Below are 25,715 nucleotides of genomic sequence, written 5' to 3' on the forward strand. Positions count from 1 at the left end.
AAAAGAACTATAAAGACCAATAGGTATCACTTTACAATAAGACCTCATTAGTTAACCTTAGTTAATGCATTAACATTCACAATGAGCAATAGCAACATTTGCTACAGAATTTATTAATCTTTGTGAAAAAATACAAGTCTTAGTTCATGTTAGCTTATTAAATAACACAGTTGCAACTTTCGATTTTAACAACGTGTTATTAAATATTGGAATACCTAAGATTAATGAATGCTCAGAAGAATTTTTCATTGGCAGTTTATGTTAACTAATGAATTAACTAATGTTAACTAATGAAGCCCTAATGTAAAGTGTGACCGAAGAATAAAGAATCAAAACACTTTAAAACAATATCTAGGGCATGTTGTAGTCCAGATTAAAATGTAAAAAAAGTTTGAAAATAAATAGCCTATTAAATCTAAATACTTAAGTATTTGGCGCAGTGATGAACATCCTAGCAAATACACAAATCTAAATGGCTGTTTAAATAATTTAAACACGCTTCAGAAACAGAAAGTAGTGCAGCTGCTTTGTTTACAGGGTTTCCGGGGTACCGGCTGCATTTAAATGAATTATTATTATTGACTATCTCAGTCAATAATACTATCATAACAGGTATGACTTCCTCATCACCACCTATTTTAGGTGGTTATCAGTGTATTGCAATGGTACAAAACAGATATTAGTACTTCAATAGGTTGGTATATTAACATTATATCAGTTAATGAAATATGTTTGTTTTTGTTTTGATTTTTTACTGTGAATTTAAGTTAAGTCTGTAAAACCTAAAATGTTGCTACCATATTTTTTTCGGTAAAGTTCGGGCAACCACAGTTGCCGGTATTTTACCGTAAATGTTACTGTTTTTTGTTGTTTTAGTTTTTTTTACAGTGAACACTCCAAAAGGAAAGATATACAGTAAAACACAGTAACCAAAGAAATTATATTCAAAATAAGTCAGAGAGGGTTTACTTGTAAAATTATCTTGTTTAAAAAACAAACAAACAAACAGTAAGACGCATCCTCACCTATCATGGGTTTGCATAAAGTCCCAGGACTTCTTTGTCCCATTCTGTGAAAAAAAGCACAATTAAAATATCATATAATTTCTAAAATAACACAGTTCAGGTAAAGATGTAAAAAAACAACTGAGACAGACAGTCTGAATATTTAAAACTGTAGATTTTTCTAAGCCTTAATCATTGCATTGAAAGTGGCTTAAAAAAAAAGTAACCAAACTATTGTAAACTTTTAAAATCCATGTCCAAAGATGACCTGTAAAGAAATCTTAGTTCCATTGGAAAAGTGGCCCATGAAAAGATTTTTGAAGGTTTCATTTAAAACATTAAATACTGATTTTTTTTTTGTCTGTAACTTCTATCAAGAGAATGTTTAAATTTCCAAGGTTAAAAGAGGTAGCTGGGCTGATGTTTTGAACAGAGCAAATATAAATGCTACAGTAGTTGCTTAGCAACTACATATGTCATCCATCCTAAAATTATATAAAAAGCAGTTAGTCACAAATCTTTCATTAATGCAAAGTTTAATGAAAGGGATAAAAAGTTGTTCAATAATAATACCATATTGGCCCAAATATAAGACAACCCTAATTATAAGACGACGCCCCTTTTTCCAGATGTACCTTTTGGAAAAAGGCTTTTTAAAAACCAAATCTTGTTTTTTCTCAGTAAAACACATTTTGTCTTCAATTATTTTCTATTTTAATTTTTGTTTTGAAAGTATGGTAAAAACTGGAAAAATGTATCAACAATCACATTTTGAAAATATACACTTTTTGATATACCATTAAAAAAAAAAAAACAGGGAGCCCATCTGAATTTGGACATCCATCTAATAGTAGCCTACCAAAATCTTATTAACAGTAGAAGTTAAATCTTAATCTGGGTACTGTTTTACGTTTTAAAGGGGTCATATGATGCTTTTTTAAAGATCATTATTTTGTGTATTTGGTGTAACAGAATATGTTGACATGCTTTAATGTTCAAAAAACACATTATTCGTGCTAATGACCTGTATCTTTTGGCTCCAAAACGTGGCTGTTTTGGAGGGAAGACTGAGAGAGCGGAACAAACTTCAGTCTTGTTGCTCTGTATGGTGTCAGATCTGCTCCATTAATCCAAGAGCAGCTAGTTAAATGCTTGAAAGGGTCTTTGTAATCTTCATACTCAAGAATCTGCTGCTTTGCAACATGAAAGAAATGCATCCAAAAAAAACAGCATCCTTTTGACTAATGAATTTCCAATCATTGGTGATTGTTTAAAATTTAGTAATTCAGATTTTCTATAATGAATCATTTAGACTAGGGCTGTCACGTTTCCTCAATTAAATTTGAGTACTCTATTACAAAAAATCCTCGATTGCATTTTGCCCGCCGATTAACAGGCAAAATAACATACGTGGTGCACTCCATGGATGAGTATCCATGAAAAGCATTATTAGACCATTTTCTAAGGCTGCACAAAATATTAAAACAATTTAAAAATCATAATAAAACATAGTGCAATTGTGAATTCACAAAGGCTGTGACTCAATTAAAGGGGTCATATGATGTTGCTAAAATGAACATTATTTTGTGTATTTGGTGTAATGAAATGTTTATGCGGTTTAAGGTTAAAAAACACATTATTTTCCACATACTGTGCATTATTGTTTCTCCTCTATGCCCCGCCTTTCTGAAACGCTTCGATTTTTTACAAAGCTCATCGGTCTGAAAAGCGAGGTGTGCTCTGATTGGCCAGCTATCCAGTGCATTGTGATTGGCCGAATACCTCAAGCGTGTGACAGAAATGTTACGCCCCTCACCATACTGTGATGCCGTGTCCCGGAGCAACAAGACAAAACAAGTAAAACCCATTATAAATGAGGCATTTGTTGCATCCAGTGGGGACATAATTACGGATTATAATGACTTATACTGTCTTTTTACGCGTTGCGTTACATAGCATCGTGCCGCGTAAACATAAAACCATGTCTGCATTTGTGATCGGAGAAATGACAAACAACAAGCGCTACTCTACACTGCTCAAAACTCGTGTTTGAATCATCAGTGGCAAATTCTTTAAATATGAAAACGTACTTACAGACCGTGAGTCAGAACAGCCGGCATTGTAGTCTACTCTACCAGGATCAGGAAACAGTCCTCCATAAAATGCACATCTGAATATTTGGGTTGAAGTGTTCTGGAACAGTGTTGTAAATACAACTTAACCACTGATTTCTAGTCGTGTCCTCTTTTGGAAGGCTAAACAAAGTAATTTCGCTTTCGCAATGAAACACACAGCGTCTTCACGACATGGCTGCGGCGGCAACAATACTACAGCGAGAATCAAAGTTACGCCTTCTTTCTTTGCGTGAACATTTGGGTGACGTAGACATGTGGGGGCGTGTTAGAACGAGGCGTTTTAGGAGGGCATGGACAAGTCTTAACTTTTATAAAGAATGTCTCTTTGGGTTTGAGACTTTAGTCTTTGCAACTTTAGGGATCTTATCTATTAACGAACAGCTTGTAACACTCCAAAGAGAAAGGAAAACTTGAAATCGCATCATATGACCCCTTTAAATAAATACAAGCTTCCAGTTTAATATGCCATTTATTTATATGTGTGTAGGTTACGTGCATCTCAGAGCGACTCCGTTCACAGTAAATGCTGCTCCACACAAACAGTTGGCATTTACATGAGTTGCTTAAAACGTTAATCTGAGAACAATGTGTATCATTTTATCAGATTTATAATGTAAATAATTTATAAACCTACGCCAACACAGGAGAATCTTTCTAAATATGCTAACTGTTCAACACGAGTTCAAAATAAAAGTTTCTGAGTTTGCTTTTTTACTGACTCCACTCTGAGTTTGCGAAAACGCACTTGGTCATGTAAACGTGGTAACCCGTTTTCTTTTATCGGAGTAAGGTCATAAACAGCGTAAGCATAAACCAGGTAGTAAAACAGGTCGTTTTTTGCCTCTTACTCATAGGCGGAGCGTGTGTAAGGCTGGGGAAGGCTTAGCCTTCCCCTGGCCACGTGGACTTGGGGCAAAAATGGCACTAAATTAGACAAAAATGCCCCAGCACAAATGAATTAAATCTATTACGTCTGTTGCTAACAAAGTGAATATGAATAGACAGTGTCGATTGCAGCATTAAACTAAGATCTGCTCATGTTGCACCGCATTTCATTTTAGGCGTTTTTACAGTGTTACGCATTTTAACCAATCACACACAATTCTGTTGAGCTTAGGAATGCAATGGCCAATCAGAGGCGTTCAAATGAGTCATCGTTGAAACAGATCAGTTTTGTTGAGCGCATGTGTTCGCTGCCTGAATTCCAGACTCTTGCGAATTCTCTCATCATAAACAACAAAGCGCAGATGTAGGTACAACGTAAGTAAGAGATTCATTTCTCAGTGTATACAGCTTCAGTGATTTTAACTATAGTTTTATAGTTGGGTCGTGGCCTAATGGTTAGAGAGTCGGACTCGTAACCCAAAGGTTGTGGGTTCGAGTCTCGTACCAGCAGGGATTGTAGGTGGGGGCAGTGAATGTACAGCGCTCTCTCCCACCTTCAATACCACGACTGAGGTGCCCTTGAGCAAGGCACCGAACCCCCAACTGCTCCCCGGGCGCCGCAGCATAAAAATGGCTGCCCACTGCTCCGGGTGTGTGTTCACGGTGTGTGTGTGTGTGTTCACTGCTGTGTGTGTGCACTTTGGATGGGTTAAATGCAGAGCACTAATTCCTAGTATGGGTCCTAGTATGGGTATACTTGGCCACATGTCACATCACTTTATTTTTTTGAGTGCTTAAACTCACGATAGATCAATGTTAGTGATGTCACTTTCTATATATAATTTATTCGCTGTTTGAATAACGTGGAAAGGAAATGTTATATAATTATCAATTTCTAACTTTTTTATTAAATTGTAAATCACATTAAATACTATTTCAGTCCCATTAAAAAAATGTTTAGCCTACATGACACTCATGTCTGGTTCTTGCCTAAAAAGACAGGTTTATGATGTTTAATACATTTGGCTGCTTTCAGCCTTACCCTGGAGTTGGTTCACCCTCCGCCTATGCTCTTACTCCGATTTCGCACTGTATGTACAGTGCCTTGCAAAAGTATTCTTTTTTTTCACATTTTGTTATGTTGCTGCCTTATGTTAAACTGCTTTAAATTACTTTTTTCTCCATATCAATCTACACTCCATACACCATAATGGTAAAGCAAAAAACTGGTTTTTAACATCTTTGTAAATGTATTAAAAATAAAAAACTTAAATGATTCCATTGCATAAGTATTCATGCCCTTATCTGGGACAGTTGAAATTTAGCTCAGGAGCATTCATATTGCTTGTAGATGTCACTACACTTCAAGTGACGTTAACCTGTGGCAAATTCAATTGAACGGGTATAATTTGGAAAGGCACATGTCTTAATTAAAGGTCTAACAGCTGATAATGCATATCAGAGCAAAAACCAAGCCCTGAGATCAAAAGAACTGCCTGTAGAGCTCAGAAACAGGTTTGCATCAAGCCACACATCTAGGGAAGAGTTCAGAAAAAAAATCTGCTTCATTGAAAGTTTATAGAAGCATGTAGTCTCTGTTACCCTTAATGGAAGAAGTCTGAAACAACCAGGACTCTTCCTAGAGCTGGTCTCCTGGCCAAACTGAGCAATTGATGGAGAAGGGCTTTGTTTAGAGTGGTGAACAAGAAGCTGATGATCATTCTAGTTGAGCTCCATGATCATATATGCAGATGGGAGAAATCTACAGAAGGACAAACATCACTGCAACACTCCACCGATCTGTGCTTTATGGCGGTGTAGCAAGATTCAATCCTCTCTTCAGTGTAGACACATGAAAACAAACTTTGAATTTGAAAAAAGCACCTAAAGGACCCTCAGACTGTGAGAAACGATATTATCTGGTCTGATGAACCTCAATTCCAAGCATCATGTTTGAAGGAAACCAGGCAATGCTCATCACCTGCAGAGTACAATCCCAAAAGTAAAGTGTGCTGGTAGCAGCCTCATGCTGTGGGGCTGTTTTTCAGCGGCAGGGACTGAGGGACTCATCAGAGTAGAAGAAAAGCTCAATGCACCAAAATATTGAGATCACATTAATGAAAACCCAGTCCAGAGCATTCAGATCCTCAGACTGAGCAGAAGGTTCACCTTCCAACAGGAAATTGACCCTAAGCATACAGAAAGAGTCAATTATAGACAACTCTGTGAATGTCCTTGAGTGGCCCAGACAGAGCCTGAGCTTGAACCCAGTCAAATATTTCTGGAGAAACCTGAAAATGTGCATCTGCCCCCATCCAAGCTGACGGAGCTTGAGAGATGAAGAGGCGAGGCGAAGAATGGCAGATAATTGCCAAATGCTGAGGAGAAAAGCTTGTCGCATCAAACAAAAAAGACTTGAGACTGTAAAGGTGCTTCAGCTAAATATGTAGTTATTTAATATGTATGGGTATGAATACCTATGCAATGTAGTTATTTCAGTTTTTTTAATTTTTAATACATTTACGAAGTTGTGACAATTCTGTTTTTGCTTTGTCAGTATGGTGTGTGGAGTGTAGATTGATATGGAAAAAAAATTAATTTAAAGCAGTTTAACATAAGGCAGCAAATTTTTTTTTATATAGCAATAAAATTGCAAGGCACTGTAAACGCAATAACCCGCTTTCTGTCGGCTTATTGAAGTGCGCATGTGTGATACGTGACAGGAACGCATCGTTAGTGCAGATTTAAGCGCATCTAGACCGAGGAAACGTCTTGCAGTAAAGAAAGAAGGAAATATATCACAAAAGCAGACTTTTTCATGACTCAGAAAATGATACAAATGTGTTCTCATCTCGTGCAGCAGAAGCAGAAGTGGTTCAGTCACAATGCTGCATTTATAACTGCATGAGAGGATAATATATGAGCTGTAAGTTTCTCGACATGTTGCAAGTTGACATGTTGCAAGCTTAATTTAACATCACAACTGACAAATGTATGGAATACTCAGAGTCAGATACGCAAAAGATTATATTTTGACGTCACTACAGGGAAATAACCTGATTTATTAATGAAGTCATGTAAACGCAGCTTACTTGCGTTGTTAGGTTACTGATGTGCATGTAAACGGGGAAAACTGGTTATTTGTGAGTTATCAGCTTACTGGCATGCATGTAAATATGCTCAATGACCATTCAGCACTGTTAAAGAACCTACTCAACAGCGCTCAAATGTTAGCGGGAAATAGACGTTTTTAACATTTCAGTACCAAATGGTATCACGGTCAGTACTTTTGACAACACTAGATCAGATTACTCAATTAATCGTCAGAATAATCGACTGATTACAGCCCTAATTTAGACTGATCTGTAAACTGGTTTAATTGACATACTGATTGACTCACAATCAGATGACACTTGCAAGCAAGATATCTAGCTGATTAAATATTTTGAAGCAAACTGTACACTAACTAGCAAAATGTATATTCACTACTGAAATTTTCTCAGAATTTTCATGACTTTCCAATTATTCCTAGGTTTTCCATGACCATGAAAAAACCTCCTAAAACAATTACGTTTTGGTAAATGTTGTAAAAACAAGACTTTTCAGCAAAGAAAATAATTAAAGTTTTATTAAATTTTTAAAACAATATTTGAAAACTTTGGACTTATACACTGCAGAAGAGATGCTGTTCACTTCTCTAAAAGTGTTATAAAAACACCTGGGTCAGGGAAGAGGTCTGTGCCCGCTTCCCTAATCATGTCACAGTGATCCAAACATTTTTGTGTAGGTGCTAAACTCTTCAATCTTTCCCGCAGGGTCAGACAAGTGGGGATAAAAAGTGCCTTTGCATGGCAAGTGTATACTTGAGTACATACTTGTGGAGGCGAAAGTGGGTACGTTAAAGAGTGGAGGGGGATGTAGCGTGCAGAGTTTTAGACTGTCAAATGAAAGTCTTTATGCTACTATTATCTGAGCATTTCTTTGGTTCATAAGGGATGATGCCAACTACAGTATCTGAAGCAGAGACGACCCGCAGTTTACTGAGAAGCTTGAACATTTGCATTCCATGAACGCAAACCCTTAGTCTTTGTCTGAACACCAGTATTAACCCAACCATCACCAGCAACTTGAAAGAGCACAGAGAGGGAGAGGCTATGCAAGTTCATGCACCTCAAAGACAAGCCCAAAAAAAACGAAAGTACTTCAAATTGAGCATTAGCTCTTACAGGGTAGAAAAAGACACAAGAGCAAAGAGTAAGGGCTTTAAGATGAAGGTACAACAGATTAGAGTTAATGTTTGTTGCTCAACAGAAAACGATGCACATTCACATACCACATACACCAGGTCTATTGTCTATAACCACTGCCATGACATCCTGAAGTTTGATGTCCCCCCCCAAAAAAAACACTTAAAATCAGGGATAAGCCTGTTGGGCCAGCCAACGGTCAACAGTAAACGTGACTAATCACATGGAGCCAGCATCCTGCATCATCGCGAACAGTTTTATGGGGGCTGTTTCTACTAGATGGCACTTTATCAGTAATGGCTGACTACTGATTTCACAAATTGATTCAATTGCAATAGTGTAAAACCATTAATAAAAAGAGTCATAATAAGAAGGTCTTAATGAAAAAAGAAATCTGACTACCTGATTTATAAAATCTATCAATCTCAATACAGTTTCTTAAATTCATGCCACCACACTGTAGAAGTGATACTAAAAATGGCCTTGATTTCAAAGTGGTGGACCAAATGCTCACAATCTCATCTGCAGATAAACTCTGCAGTTGAACAGCATGTAAACACCACAAGCCTTTACAAACCATGAGAGATATAAGCAACAGATTGAGGCAGGTACACAGATGTCAACGTATGTTGAGAAGACGCATTTACTGTAAACATACAGGCAACTGGGAGCAATATTCCATTAGAATGGAAAAGTATTTTGCAATAAAATACTTTTTAAGAGTAATTTAATTTATTCATCAGTGTAAGTTTTTGATGTTGCTTAATGAAATTCTGGAAAGCATCTCATCTAAACGGAGAAAGTGAAATCAGATTTCAGAGAGTTGCTCTGCAGGAATGGATCCTGTAGAACCAGACAATGTCCTAACTCATAAATTCAACTACCACTAAACTTATGGCTGTTAAATGCATTAAAGGTAGTTGTTTTTAAATCAAACACTTTGTAGGAGGTCATCACAAGATGATTTACAGAAAATTATTTTTTTAATAATGACACCAAAGCAAAAAAATCTAACATAGCTATGAACTAACAATTACCAATCTACTTTTACATTATTTACATGAGTATAGTAGTTAATAGCATATAATAGTATATATAAAACTGTATATTATGTGACTTAAATCCAGGTACATAAAGAATAAAGACTCCTGGCTCATAATGTATACAGTTGAACCCAAGGTCAAATGACTCTGTTGAATACATGATTCTGTTGTACAAGAAATTCTGGTTTAGTGGAGGGCTATAGGCTTCACTTCACAAGAGAAATGTGGTACACATTTGGCTGCACCACTTGGTTTTCATGGTAAAGTATGTTGTAGTACAAGGAAGTACATCATAACGTACAACGTTAAGTCAACATCTGTCTGGGTTCTAGCCAGATTTTGAATCAACAACCATCAGGTTCCATGACACTTTTGCATCTTTTTGGAGGTCATCACAAGATGATTTACAGAAAATTATTTTTTTAATAATGACACCAAAGCAAAAAAAATCTAACATAGCTATGAACTAACAATTACCAATCTACTTCTACATTATTTACATGAGTATAGTAGTTAATAGCATATAATAGTATATATAAAACTGTATATTATGTGACTTAAATCCAGGTACATAAAGAATAAAGACTCCTGGCTCATAATGTATACAGTTGAACCCAAGGTCAAATGACTCTGTTGAATACATGATTCTGTTGTACAAGAAATTCTGGTTTAGTGGAGGGCTATAGGCTTCACTTCACAAGAGAAATGTGGTACACATTTGGCTGCACCACTTGGTTTTCATGGTAAAGTATGTTGTAGTACAAGGAAGTACATCATAACGTACAACGTTAAGTCAACATCTGTCTGGGTTCTAGCCAGATTTTGAATCAACAACCATCAGGTTCCATGACACTTTTGCATCTTTTCTATTAAAGCTTGACACTGGTCACTATTCACAGACTTTTATTTTTAAATGTTCTCCTTTTGTGGTCTGAAAAACACAGAAGGAGACATTAAAATGACACCAGACTGAGTAAATAATGACTGAATTTTCATTTTTTGGGTGAAGTATCGCTTTAAAGAGAAAAAACAGTGTCCACTAGAAATATTTTTAATCCATCATTCAATTTTATTGCCTTCAGAAGCCCTGGTGAGGTTCTTGCCGCTTTTATGGTTTGCCCCCTACAGGTCTTTTCTGTGTGGCTGAGCGTGTTTGGGGTCCCTGGTCTTGTACACAGATGGTGGGGGTCCCTCATTGTCAGGGCCACTCTCTAAGTCAACAAGAAAAGCCTTTTGGGACTTTGGGAATCACAAGTGACATGGATTACAACACAGATTACAGGGAGTGGAAGGAGATGCAGGGCCTTGAAATTATTGTGCCCCCTTGGTCCTACTCACAATAAAGGCTTATGAGTGAATAGGGAGGAGCGAAAGGCCTTGTTCTTTTGCATGCTTAAAGTCTAATTATCATCAGCTTGCAGTTCATAATGCTGTGACCCCGACAGCTGCTGAGAATTCAATTGCCGTCACACTGCCATTTACAATCAAGGCCTTTAATTCCCACCAAAAAAAACCTATGATTTTTTGCAAAAAAAATAAAATTTTCTTTAAAAAATGTTTTTTTTTTTAATTTATTTATTTTTTGTTAAAAAATAGACTATGCCAAATTACTTGACAAGTTTCTTTTTCTTGTTTTTAGTCTTTTTCCTCATGGTTTTTATAATCATCAGAACATTTAAAAATGTTAATTAATTTTTTTATTCAGAATTCCAAAACCTGCTTTTAATAAAAGCAATGTATTAAAGTCATTGTCTGTATGAATTGAATTTATGTATTTTTTTATTTAAAAAAAACTTGTAACACTTTGTAACTTTGCTTTCACTAGGGAAAAACAAGCACCAGAAAACGACTCTAAAGGAACACAGCAGCGTACATTATATTTTCCACTATGCTAGTGATTTATGAACTTTTCAAAGCACCACACATCATTGTTCCTATGACATGGATTACAACACAGATTACAGGGAGTGGAAGGAGATGCAGGGCCTTGAAATTATTGTGCCCCCTTGGTCCTACTCACAATAAAGGCTTATGAGTGAATAGGGAGGAGCGAAAGGCCTTGTTCTTTTGCATGCTTAAAGTCTAATTATCATCAGCTTGCAGTTCATAATGCTGTGACCCCGACAGCTGCTGAGAATTCAATTGCCGTCACACTGCCATTTACAATCAAGGCCTTTAATTCCCACCATGTGCTGTTCAACTTCCCAAGATTTAAAGCCTTCATCGCACATTATTCCCACCAGGATATCATGTGCCAAGCCCTGCTGGTATTCATAGTAAGAAAGATGATGTCCGGATCCGGTAGGGTGTGTTGGTGTGAAATACAAGGGATAATGAGTCATAAAGGAGTCATGATTTTTAAATCACATTCTTGTTTACTGCACTTAACCGTTCATTTGCTTCTAGAACCTGAACAACAGCCCAACATACTACTGGTGCTTAACAAAAAAACCTATGATTTTTTGCAAAAAAAATAAAATTTTCTTAAAAAAATGTTTTATTTTTTTTATTTATTTATTTTTTGTTAAAAAATAGACTATGCCAAATTACTTGACAAGTTTCTTTTTCTTGTTTTTAGTCTTTTTCCTCATGGTTTTTATAATCATCAGAACATCTAAAAATGTTAATTAATTTTTTTATTCAGAATTCCAAAACCTGCTTTTAATAAAAGCAATGTATTAAAGTCATTGTCTGTATGAATTGAATTTATGTATTTTTTTATTAAAAAAAAACTTGTAACACTTTGTAACTTTGCTTTCACTAGGGAAAAACAAGCACCAGAAAACGACTCTAAAGGAACACAGCAGCGTACATTATAATTTCCACTATGCTAGTGATTTATGAACTTTTCAAAGCACCACACATCATTGTTCCTATGAACAATCCACAATCTCACAGGGAAATTATATACAGGTCATAAATACAATGCCCTGAATTGCGGCTGAAAACCTCTAGCCACAAGATTGTGGCTATGCCATGCAGTGGGAAAATGTTCTTGGGTGCAGTCACTTCCAGATTCTCACCATACAAAACCAACATCTGTAAGAGAGAGGATGTCAATGGTGATATAGGGCCTCACAATCTTGGGAAAGTGACAGTGTCCTGTCATCAGTTGTGTTATGGGTTTGGAAACAGTGGATAAGTAGTAAGCTTCACTGCGACACACTTACCACGCAATGCAAGATGACAGGCCAGCCTTGGGTGACAAAGAGTACTTAAGGCTCAATAGCCTTTCTTTCTCTTTTCATTTGCTTGTGCTCTCATTGTTTTAGAGCATTTCTGTAAAGCTGTCAAAGAGAGGTGGTCTACACAGAGAGTAGGGTTAACAGCTTTCATGGGAAGCGCACATTGGTCACTCTCACCTTTTTCTTGCTCATTGGGCTCTAATGCATTCATTACCTCTCTTGCGCACATCTGCCTCATGTAAATCCCATTTCCTGGTTTCTGTAAAGCTGTCAAAGAGAGGTGGTCTACACAGAGAGTAGGGTTAACAGCTTTCATGGGAAGCATGAAAAGGTCACTCTCACTCTCACCTTTTTCTTGCTCATTGGGCTCTAATGCATTCATTACCTCTCTTGCGCACATCTGCCTCATGTAAATCCCATTTCCTGTGTCTATTGAGCGCGCCCAGTGGCCTGGTGCTGGGGCGATGGCCGCCACACGTTTCCCATGGCCTCCTCACCCTTCTGCTCACTCCAGCGTCCCTGCCCCTATTGTTCCTCATCTGTTCTTCCCCACCCAGTGCACACTGTTGTCTGCCCACCAACCCCTGCTTTAATCCAACACCCCTCCTCTCCCCAATACACTCTCCTTTGATACCCCCCTTTCCTAGCCAAGACCCCTGCTGCTAAAGCAGTAGCCTGGCAGCTGGAGCAGTTGACCATGTTGGCTCAGCTGCTGGTTCTCGGGACCCAAGTGACTCTGGGCTCTGCGCGAGAACAACACTGGAAACCGGCTCAGGCTAAATTTCATTATCCAACCACTCTAATTAATTACGACTTAATCCACTGGAGGTGGATCCCATGGGAGAGCACTGGATGACTACTGTACCTGAGATACAAGAATCTGCTATAGAAAAACCTGCCATAACAGATGACATGTAAAGGACAGTCAAAAAGAATTTCTATCATGACAACTCTCGGAAGGATTGGCATGGTTATGTACATGACAATGTTAAAGGTGCACTAAGCAATTTTTGCCAAACGATGTTGATATTTGAAAGCACCAAAACAAACACACTCATACCCCAACAGGACCTCGCCCTTATTAAGAAATCTCCGCCCCACATGTACGTACACAACCCTGGCATAATGACGATCACAGAAACAAATGAAGATGACACACAAGCATATTCAAACAAAAGCCAACGCAGATAAGTTGTGTGAAACGAAGCAAAATCAACGTTACTCATGTATCAAAAAGAAACAATGCAACCTCTGCGTCCGGTTCAAGCCCTTCCCACTCCACGAGTTATCTCCACCGCTGGAAAGCTGCTCTGATATTTATGCGGGTCCTACCTCTTGCCTGATCGTATCCCTTTTTTTAATGTTTTGTTTCTCTGATATTTTCCTTTTTTATCTGCCATCTCTCTCTCTATATATAGTCGATCTGCTAATATCCGTCCTGTGCACTCAAACAGACATGCTCCCTTACTGCTGATTGGCTACAAGTGTGTTTTGGGACTCAGTCAGACGCTGTGGTCAAAAGCATTTTTCAAAAATCACTTAGTGCACCTTTAATGTGTATGGTCTTGACGGAAATAGATCTGCTACGCAACGGCAGAGAAAGTACCGACTTGCTACTGCCAACACATCCACAACATGCTGCTGTGAGCATGTAAAAAATACTGCTGCTACACATATAACATGAAATAATCCCCATATAGCATACATGAATCTCCTCGTAGCAGATATAGACAGGTGGAGCTGGGGAAGGTGGAGGGTTTCTGAAGTGTGCTGTAACTGCTACAGCAAGCACTAGCCAAGTATTTGAATGTTGAGCAGCAAGCTCATTAGCTGCAGATACAAAAAGAACCAATCAGCTGCGCCATGTGATAATGATGTCATTATGTCAGATTGAGTTTGACCTATCTGACTGCGCCATCTAGAGTTTCATGCCAGAACCTTGGATTTGGCACCAGTGTTGAGACCAGATCACATTTTCATGGTCTTGGTTTTGTCATGGACTCAGGAGCATCTGGACTCGGTTAGACCCTCTTCCAGTATTGGACTCAACCATCTTCTGTTCTCTGTTTTGACTCAAGAAAATAAAGGCTCCAAAAGGGGGTGTTGCAGCAATGTGATAGTAGACAATGCTTAAAATAACTTTGTTTCCTTAGTGTAAAGAACATTTTAATAATCTAGAGAACCTTTTTCCACTATAAAAAACCTTTTGTAGAATAAAAGGTTCCATGGATGTTAAAGGTTCTTCATTGAACCATTGATGCCAATATATTAAGCATGTACTCAGTTCTCGACTTGGACTCAAATGGGCTTGTCTTGACTATAACGCACTTTAGAAGAATTCGCATGCAAAACTTTCTTTTGCCCGCATACTGAAAAGCAGTGCATAAAACTTGCATATGTGGAACCTTCTAACTTGGTACATTACGAATGATTTTTTTTCTAAACAGAGACTTGAATATGTGGATGAGCAAGTTGGTTTAGCAGAACACAGTTTGCAGGATGGAAAGTGCCATAATGCACAAATACATTTTCTCACAGTCACTGAAAATTGATAGTGCCAAGGTGAGATGTGTGCTGGGCAGTGGTAATATTTGAAAGTACAGGTGGCGGAATGGATTGGCAGCAACCGTCTACTGCTACATGGCAGCAGGGCTGTGTGGGTGGCAAAGCGCTGTGACTCAGTGATGCGGCTGGTGCTGAAAAAACTCAACTTCCTTCACAGAGGCAGCTGGAGGTGAGGGTGCATAGATTGCACTTATCTTCAGCTGCACCTGAAAATGTGTCTGGTGTTTTCTGACCTGCACTTTAAAGCGCCCACTTTTAATGCATTTAAGACCTCCTACGATCATTCATAATGGAAAAGCAGGACAATTAAGGCCTAATTATTCTTATCGACTTGCTGAATTCATACACATGCAATCCTGACGACACTTTGAAATTATTAACATGAATTGTATCTATGAACTGACTGGCCTAAACATTTTTTTCACTCTAATGGACCTATGCAGTATTTCTAACACAAAGAAAATCTATTCAAATGGCGTGCATTACTATGACCCACCACAGTATCAATTTCAAGGCAGAATCCTGTCTTTTTTTTCAACAAATATGCATGCTTAAGTGTTTAATCAACACTCTGTGAATAAGAGTCTCACAATGCAAAGGCAAAAAAAATTGGGAACCAATAATCATCCCTACACTCTAGTCACCTGTTAAAAAAAAAAAAAAATTCTAAACAAAAAATTACATACCGAAATCATTGTCAAGTAGATGCCTTCATCTACTGCATGTTGGCATGGTGCTTGGCAAACATTAAAGGGGTCATGTGATGCTTTTTAAAGATCATTATTTTGTGTATTTGGTGTAACAGAATATGTTGACATGCTTTAATGTTCAAAAAACACATTATTTTTCAAATACTGTTGTAGGTTTACTGTTGTAAATTATTGTAGGCCCTCTATGCCCCACCTCTCTCAAACGCTTCGTTTTCTACAAAGCCCCCTCCTTCCGACAAGCGCAGTCTGCTCTGATTGGGCAGCTGACCCAGTGCATTGTGATTGGCCGAACACCGCAAGCATTCGTCGGAAATGTAACGCCCCTTACCATAATCGTGAGCTTCATCTTTCAAAATAAATGTAAAGACAGTAAATAATGTCATTAGTTTTACCATCAGTTCAAGCCCGAAAGGGGAACAGACACAGTAATGATGCAGTACACAAGCCGCGGATAAGACAGCTGACTCTACTGTGATGTGACGCTGTCTCTCTCTCTCTCTCTGTGCGCGCTCACACACACACACACAATGCGCGAAACTCCGCATTTGAACAGTCAATAGGAAATATTTAAACTAATAACAAAACAGTAGCTGATTCAGAAGCGCCAGATTGTCATAGCAAAGTCAGAATTACCTCCTCTCCTAGGTTCACAAAACGGTCGTCCATAAAATGCATTGCTGTTCTGTTGTAAGTAATCTTAAAGATTCCTAAATGCTTCTACTTTCGGAAGGCCAAATAAAGTGCTTTTGCTTTCGCCTAGAAACACACAGCGTCTCCCTGACATGATAGCAGGAGGAAGTATTACTATACTCAGGAAAATGCAACACGCAGCTTAAGGAGAACAATCAAAGAGGAAACACCCACAGGTGCCCTCCAAAAAAAACAAACAAAGGATTTAATAAATTCCAGCACAACAGAAGGAAAAATGACGTCAATTCAGGAAAACACTATGGATGTGTTGACATATTTGCTACCACGGTTTCACAGAAAAGGATGGGGATGAATGCCAAAAACGGTCAGTACCAACAGGTTAAAAGATTAAACCATACCCGTAGGTTATTTGATTATAATTGCAAGGGCTACAGATGTGTTGGCATAGGCTTTTTGCTATTAATCTGTTCATAGAAATAAGAAAAGGAATGCAACACCAAAATAGGTTAGAAAATAAAACCAGGGTAACAAAGTAAACACAGTTTCCGGCAAAAAGACACTGCGAGTGCCCAAAATATTATTTTACAATTATATTTCAAATGTATGCACAAAAATGACCTTGTAGTGATGTCCTATGGTGTTTCTGTAATTTTCCCCCTGTGTTGTGATGGTTAGTTTTGTTGAATGTATAGCTACAAGCTAATGTTACAAAAAGTCTGATAAACTCACTCTCTCTCAAATCTAAATAAAAATAAATAAATAAAATAAAATGATCATTGCAGGCTGATTGGTCAATACTGTAGCATTCTAGCTATGCTAAACCCAACAATGAAATAGAGAGTAACAGCTATGATATAAAACACCTGTTCACCCGACTGCACAGCTACCAGAGGACTGTTTTGCTATCAACATTCTGCTATGCCAAGAATTATATTCTAGTGAGGAGAAGGATGCCACTTAATTCATTTGCTTGAAAAATGTTTTAATAATTTATCCTTATATTTAAAGGTGCTGTATGTAAGTTTTTGACTCTACTAAAGCATAAAAATACCATAATATGTTTGCAGGTATTTAATAAACATGATAAGTTAACATACTTGTTTATCTGAAAAACAATGCTACAGTCAGTTATTCTCCTTTGAAAATGTGCGTTCCTGCCGAATGTCAGTCTCTGGTTTGATTTGTGAAACTACCCACTGCCAGTTTACCCAATTGTATTTCGGCACCCCAGGTTGCCAGTTGGCGGAAAACACAGCGTATTTCCTTTCATTCATCGTCAAGTGCGCTCGTTCCTGTTGGTGTCGTCACTCTGGCAACCTGCGTGTGCGTCAAGTGAGGAGGGGCCGGGTGAAAAAAAACCCTCCAATATTTTTAATTTGGACTGCAATACCTAGTTCAACCACTCGGTGTCAATCCTACATACAGCACCTTTAAATTTTATATTTATATAATGAGATATCCCCATCAATTGCCTTTACCCATAATGACTATCAAAATACATAATGCCTTGCTCCGTGTGTGTGTGTGTGTGTGTGTGTGTGTGTGTGTGTGTGTATCTATCTATTAGGGTTGGGCCGATAAGACGATGCCATCGTCCATCGCCGATGGCTGATAGACATCACGATGTTGAGCCAGCATCGTGATCCCACCCCATACCCCCCGCTATCCACCTCATCCCAATACCGTGTTCGAAAAGAAAATGACGTGGAATGAGGTGGAACTCCTAAAGGGAATAAATACGAGATGGGAGGAAAATATATATTTCAATATTTTTCCTCGCAGTTATATCATTGGGTAATTATACTACATATATATTTCGGGCATCAGGGAGCCGCTATTATACCTGGCATTGAATGCATACCTGGCTTTTGAATGCACAATCGCTTTTTAGTTTCATTTTCACTTTTGAGATTTGCGACTGCACGTACTCTGTTTATTAGGGCTGGGTAAAAAATATCGATATCGATTCTTAAATCCCAAGAATAGATTATTCTAGCCTGTTTTCAGTTAATGGACGGAACACTGAAGGGCACCTCCCATCCAATAAATCGCAATAAGCATTGTGCTTTGGTACTTTTAATATGAAACAAAGTCTCAGATTTCAAATTCTGTCCATTGTATTGCAGTATTCAAACAATAAATGCCATTTTGGCGCTGTTTTGTGGAGTGATCGCTGTAGCGCCTCAAATAAAGTTCAATAAAAGCGGCAGCGTGAGGCGCATGTGAATTGATCGTCTCCTCCACATTAATACCAGTTTCTGCACAAAATAAACATGACTAAACATCCGAAAGAAAGAGTACAATTTTACAACCCATATCCGGCCTCATGTAATCGCTCAATCAGTGTTTCAGCTGCGCAAAGACGTCATAACGGCTTGTAAACAATGTTACGTAATAGGGCTGCACGATATATCGAAATATCGCAAATGTAAATATCGCAATATGCATATCGCAAGCGATATCATTATAATTTTAATAATAGGCTACTTAAATCAAAACGTTGCAAAAGGTCAAAGTTTTAGTTCGACGCATTTAGCAGAGAATTGCTTGACGTTAAAAAATTATTAAGTGCAATAAGTTGCAGAAAACAACTCTTCGCCGTCTCGTCTTGCTGTCTGACTCACACCTGAAGCTGGCGCACAAGCCGCATCTCGCACAGCGTGTCTTCAGTTCTGCCGCACACGTGCAAAGCGCGCGCGCACACACAGAGAGACGCATTTCAGACCGAGTTGATTCGTCTTTCGCATCTCCTCCTAATGTTTGAACAGACACATACACACAGAATTATGTCAATAGTATCCGTCTCGACGATCATTCTCGTTAACGCAGTCGGTTATGTTTAAAAATGAATGTAAACAGCTGAGAAAGAAATCGGATGTGTATCATTATACTGGATCCGTGCAGTCGGATTTAAAGGGACAGCAGCCTATAAATACATGCTGCTGAATATATCACTAATGTTAACAAAACAACGACACGGCTATAACAAATATTAATCTAAATGTAATTCATACAGTGAACACTATGCAGTGTTATTTTACACTCAATTGTTAAATTTCTGTACCTGAATACTACTTTTTTTTTTTTACTGACTGTTCACTTGCCTTTAATCATGTTTGAACTTTCTCAGAATATAGTTTTTGCTGTGGTATATGAAGAAGTACTTAAAGTGTGTGGAAAGCAAAGTTACAATGATATAAAATTAGTGTCATAAATTTTTTTGTTTGTATGTTCACATTGATGTTAAATTACATTTTCTGATTTGTGACATTACTTTTTATGTAATGCTAAAACACTGCTGGTCACTTTCAGAAATTATAGTGATTCTTTATTTTCCAAGAAAGAATGTGAAACAAATTGGTTATATAATTTAAATATTTTAAAATATCATTTAAATTGATTTTACACACTTTAAGCAATATCGTATTGCATATTGAATATCGCATTTTTTAACAAGGTATCGCATTTTTTTTCAATATCGCACAGCCCTATTATGTAACGTCACATTTACCTCAGAAAAAACATATTTGGTGACCATAAACTCATTAATCAGAAAAATAAACTGTAGAGAGGGGCATTTTGCTAAATATATGCACCATATTATATATTCATTATAACTTTTACTGTTCTTCAAAGTTTAATTTATATTTTTTATGATAGCCACCATTTAAATGTTTATATTTAAAAAAAAAATTGAAGTAGAAATATTATTATGTAATTGTAACTTTGAATATAAAATCTTTAATTTAAGCAGTTGTATAGCCTAAAAAATCAGTCAGTTTTAACCTACAATGTTATAGTAATGTAGTATCAACTGACTCTCATCTATATTTTACAGCATTAGTTAAAGGAGACATATTATGCCCCTTTTTACAATATGTAATATAAGTCTCTGTAATGTGTCTGTAAAGTTTCAGCTCAAAATACCCCATAGATCATTTATTATATCCTTTTGAAAATGCCTATTTTGAGTGGAAGCAGAAACACAATGTTTTTTGTGCCTGTCTCTTTAAATGCAAATGAGCTGCTGCTCCCCACCCGGTTTTCCAGAATAGAGCTGCGCCTTTACAGCTCGTATCTGCTAAAAACATCTGTTTTGGTTCTGATTATCATGTTTATGCGCTGAAATCGTGCGATCACCAAGGGAGCGAAATCAAATGCGCTCGTTTTTTCAGAAGCTTGCAGAAAAAGGCTTCCCAAAACAAAGTTACTGGGTTAATCTTTGTCACGTTTCCTTGGTTGGTAGATGCACCAGGGACCTGATTATAGCACTAAAAACCAGGGAAAGTCAGATTTTCATGATATGTCACCTTTAAGAGATTTTTTTTTTTCCTTGAGAAAATGTTGCATGTGTACCAGATATATATCCAAAATAATCAATATCGAATCGGGAATCAAATCGAAACGCAAGCTTGTGAATGAGAATCGAATTGTGAAACTTGTGTTAAAACTCAGCCCTACTGTTTATACTATGGAGTGGCAGTACTTGCCACACATGTTACAAGATTATATGTTTGTCAGTGGTACTGAGGATCTGCAAATCATTCGCCATCGTCCTCAGTCATCTCTCCTTACTCTGTGTATGTGGTAAGTGAAATTTTATGTACTGTAATGTAACAGGCAACCCTTACACCGTGTCTACACCGGACGGGACAGTTGTCGTGTCGCTCCGCGCCACATCAGCTAAAGTCTGTCTACACTGGACACGACAAAGCGACCATTGAAAATAATTTTAAATTTGTTGTCAGCACGTCATAAATAGAACGCGGCAGCAGTTTACTGTCTGGGATTTGTCGTGTCGCGCCGCATCCAGTGTAGACAGCATCACTGATTATAATGAGTTCTATAGACAGATCTATACATAATGAATCTCTATTATAGATCAGTGGTTCTATAGCGTTTTGTCGCGCCATGCCGCTCGCGTCCGGTGTAGACACGGTGTTAGGAATCGTTATTTGTAGACATCGCATAACCCTACTATCTATCTATCTATATCGTGTGTATATATCTATATATATTAAAAGCATTATTTATTATTATTAAAAACTTATAATTATATTTATTTTTAACAAATTGTATTTTAACATTTCATATTATTAAAAATTATATTCACACACACATATATATAAAGTATATATAGCATTAAAATAAATGTTTAGATATAGATTTAATAACATAACTTGTGTTCTAGCATGTCTCCATCATGTTCAGTCCAAGATCGCGTTTCCAGTACTACCAACTGTATCAGGCTTTTAATAAAGCTTTCCTAAGCCAGCTGTGCTGCTTGTAATGTAAAGCATGTGCTCGAGGGAAAGTGGCTTTCCTGTCTAACGTTATATCTCAATAGCGTCTTGCTAGTCAAGCTAAGATGACATTACACGAAATCGACGCAATGTATGTTATGCTCAATGTGAAACATTACACACAATGCTGGTCGATAAAAGCAATGACAGAATGAATGGGGGTTGGGCAGCTGACAGCAAAATGATGAGGTGTGACCGGTGTTGTGCCGAATTCTGCACCCCTGCCGGCCGCATCACTGACAGATGATACCGTGCGATTAAACTATAGCGACTCACCTGGTTATAATGCACCCTAAACGGTCTCAGATAGTTAGAGCTGGTGCACGGAACCACCTGAATATTATTGATCTGCTCCATGGCTTTGATATAGCTGCCCACGGGTACTTCTCGCCACAGATGGCACAGCCGCAGACTACTGGAGGAGAATAGGGGAAATGTCTACGGAAGCCTGTGAAGGACAGCGTAAGAACGCTCTTAGTCTTTGCGTTGCAGTAATGTTCGGACTATGCGGTGCAGAAAACTGCCAGTCAGCGATAGTTGCGAGAGGATGATGTGATTCATTTATTTATTTATTTAAAGGTTAAACTACGGACTCTGTCGCCTCAGCATACTCCCTTTCACCTTTACCGCGCGCGCGCCTGACGCGCGAATGCAGGTGTCTGGCTCGTGCAGGCGTTACCTCAGAGCCAACTTCAGGAAGCGCGTGATTCGCTGAATTAACCGCCAAAACTCATTTACTACTTAATCATTTTTCTGTAAATCTTTCAAGAAACGGACACTGCCCAAATGCCTGAATGACTGACCCCTCACCTTCCTCGACAGGACAAATAAGGTATTCAACCATCATATTAGCTTTTGGGAATAGCCTATGTAAGGATGCAGTAGTAGTATAATTGTGGAAAAAGAGAAAATTACAACACAATTAAACACTTTGTACATAATACATTATACAGAGAGTAACACTAAAATGTTTATTTTTATTTATTTTTAAAAATAGTAAAAAAAAATATAGGCCTACTAAAAGATTTAATTAGCCTATATGCGTTCACATACACATTTCTGTTTTCTCTTTCTTGACCCATTTTATCTGCCAAACAATAGGATTTTTTTTCACACAAAAGTGAATTAAAAAGTGAAATAGGCTAACTTTATATTAATAACTTTAATATATGAATTATGTGAGATAATAAGATTGTGTCAACAATCTGAAACATTCTTTTATAGCCTACTTTTATAAGCAGCAGTATTCTATCCTAGACGTAGCCTTTTCTGTCTGTCTTTTACACCCACAAAAACTAAAAACATTTACTACTGCAAAGTAAATCTTTCTGCTTATCTGATGTCCTTAAAACATCAGTAATCTCCGAGGAAACATGTGGTTTCAATGTAATTTGAGGAAACAGAATGCTGTGTGTTTCTTATCTAACCTTATGCCTCTGCTAATGTCCCATCAAAACCAGATGAAGAAGCTTATCCTCTCTTCCTTGAAACATCTTTACTTATCTTTACTATCTTTTTTTTTTCTCGATGGTTGAGTCTTGAGGTGACTTATTTGGGGGTCCCAGCACTAAAGCATCAAGACACATGGTTTTCTCAGAGGATCCGCTGAAAGTAGGCTCAAAATGGTAAATCTGAAGTAATTTGAATTGAAATGTTAAAGTATTTCAATAATGATATAAAATAAGTCTTCAAATCAGTGATGAAGTGAGAGTGGAGGATGCTTGTTTGTCACCATCTATTTCACATGCACACAAAGTGCAAGACTGTCACCTCTATGTAGGGTGACAATTTTCCTTTGTCTGCTTTAGATGTCTGTGATCACAGCTCTCACATATGGAAATGACATCATCTAGTCGGTTCATCATAAACAGGTGGAGAATATGTCTATTGATGGTTTGACATGATTTCAGAGACAGCAAAAGTGAAGCGAAGTGCTAATTACACTGAGGAAATCACCCAGGGACCTATATGACTGTCAGGTCAAGGTTATAGACATAAAGAGCATGAAATTAGTTTGCAGTTCTTGAATTATGTACATTATTTTTCACTTTCCCGAGTCTATATGCCTTTTTTAAATGAAACAAGCATTTAGTGAAAGAAATCAGCTTTTTACTAGAAAAGCTCTAGTTTTATATAGTTGTATGTAATTTTGTTCTCTTAATTGATCATCAATCAAATGTATTTGAATGCAATTTATTTATTTTTTTGCTTGAACATTCTTCTTCTACTCATATGTTCAGCCATATATTTGAGTCTTTTGTCTTCTGCAAGAAATCAAACAGATATTATAAACAAAGACACCAAAAGACAAAGACCCAAGTGTTTTATTTCTCATGTGGCCATGGTTTTCTCTTTATAACCACAGTGATTAATGTGATGGCAATTCAATCCACAATATACTCCACACCCTGTTATTTCAATCATATTTCTCATACCTCTAATCATAGTTCTCAGAACTCTCCCACATGAACAGTTTCCGCCCCTTGATTCCTCTTTCCCGACCTTCCAATCTTCTGAGTTTGACTGGAAAAATACAAGTTCTAATTTGATCTAAATTAGATCTTTTGATGAAGGCTGGGTGGAAGTCGGTCGATAAAGCGCAGGGAAATTCAGCCTGTTCCTTATGGCCCCCGGGGTGTGCACCTTTCCAAACATCTTTAGACGCAATACCGTGTGGTACAGTGATTGTGGTTGCTTACAATAATACAATAATCAGTGCAATCACAAAAGCACCATACAGGCCGGGACCAGGAGGTGTTGAGAGGAGCTGAAGACGTGTAACACCCAGGATGCTCTGACTTTGATGGAGAGAGAATGATGTCACCCAAACTGCAATATGGCACTCTGTGCAATATGGGTCCCAATCTCTTCAAGCCAGTTTCCTCCTCGGAGCGCCAGAAGTCCCATCCTCCATACACTGGCAGGATGTAACACTTTTGATGGCTGATTTACATCTAAATAAACATTGCCAGACAAAACAATGTGCGACTGGAATGGAAACGCAGCCCTTTTTTCTCCACCCGGTCAATTGATATGAGCTGATTGAACAAGGCTGCAGTCTATGATAAGCAGTACTGGGGGTTCACAGTCGTGGCTTTCAGAATTGAAGAAGTGGTTCACAGAGAGTTTAAAGGGCCTTTTACAGGATTTGAATATGAGTATTCCTATGTATGCATGCATATTGTTATTAATATTTCTTCATTTATTACAAAAACTGTTACAAAACTTTGTTCCTTTCATAGACATCACTAAATAAAACAAAAACTTGCAGTTCATTAGGTGAATTGGATGTTGATTAAGTTGATTAACTGCTCTGATGGATTCAATACAGTGAAGGATTTGTTAGATTGATTCAAACCGGTAACTTGTGGTTTTTAACTATCCTTTGAGTTCTGACTCATATTGTAAGAGTAATTGTAATTCGGGAACCGGACTACATTGGTCACGCTGTATGTTTTTGAATTACTAAAAGAACCGGCTCATAAGAGTCATTTGCAATGACTCACATTCACAACTCAGGTAAAATACATCTTTTGCCTCATTTATGTCTTATTCTCCAAGTTCTGTTTCTAGCACAAAGTAAAATGCTTTGTACCGAAAGAGATTAAACATTCACAGGATTTGGAAGCTATTTATATGAGCCATTGTAAATATAGCCTTGTGTTCTGTGGCAGAGCTTTTGAGTGAACTGCCCTTGTTTTGAACTTTGCACAGCATCCAAATAAGTAGCCTAAGTAATGAAAGTCTGAGAACACAAGATAACTCAAGATGAGACATGGCTCATTACACAGTCTATCTCTTAATGCTGAATGGAAAACGGATACTGGATCACCATGGTCTTCCTTTCAGTCAACGTGAGGCCCCCTGCAAGACCCCCTGTATCTTATCAGACCATCTTTTTGGCTCGGGAGCCCCAACAGTGTGCTAATCCCGCACCCCTGTGTGCACCTCAGGGTGTCGCTGTGGTTTGGACCGTCCCTTCACTCT

The 25,715-nt window shown here is 37.8% G+C and overlaps 1 protein-coding gene across 1 annotated transcript in view; it reads right to left on the bottom strand.

The window, feature by feature from the left end:
• The window catches only part of nudt14 (nudix (nucleoside diphosphate linked moiety X)-type motif 14), a 40,845-nt gene extending 18,303 nt beyond the window's left edge, over positions 1 to 22,542 (bottom strand). The window contains exons 1-2 of the mRNA XM_016294277.1: positions 22,005 to 22,542; positions 1,026 to 1,069 (exon numbers count right to left, since the gene is read on the bottom strand). Of these exons, the coding sequence (XP_016149763.1) occupies positions 1,026 to 1,069; positions 22,005 to 22,085 (125 nt within the window). The 5' untranslated portion in view covers positions 22,086 to 22,542. The remainder of the gene's footprint in view (positions 1 to 1,025; positions 1,070 to 22,004) is intronic.
• Between the last annotated feature and the right edge of the window lie 3,173 nt (positions 22,543 to 25,715).

Source organism: Sinocyclocheilus grahami, unplaced genomic scaffold (assembly GCF_001515645.1).
Source record: "Sinocyclocheilus grahami isolate Dianchi unplaced genomic scaffold, SAMN03320097.WGS_v1.1 scaffold314.1, whole genome shotgun sequence".
Taxonomy (NCBI): Eukaryota; Metazoa; Chordata; class Actinopteri; order Cypriniformes; family Cyprinidae; genus Sinocyclocheilus; species Sinocyclocheilus grahami.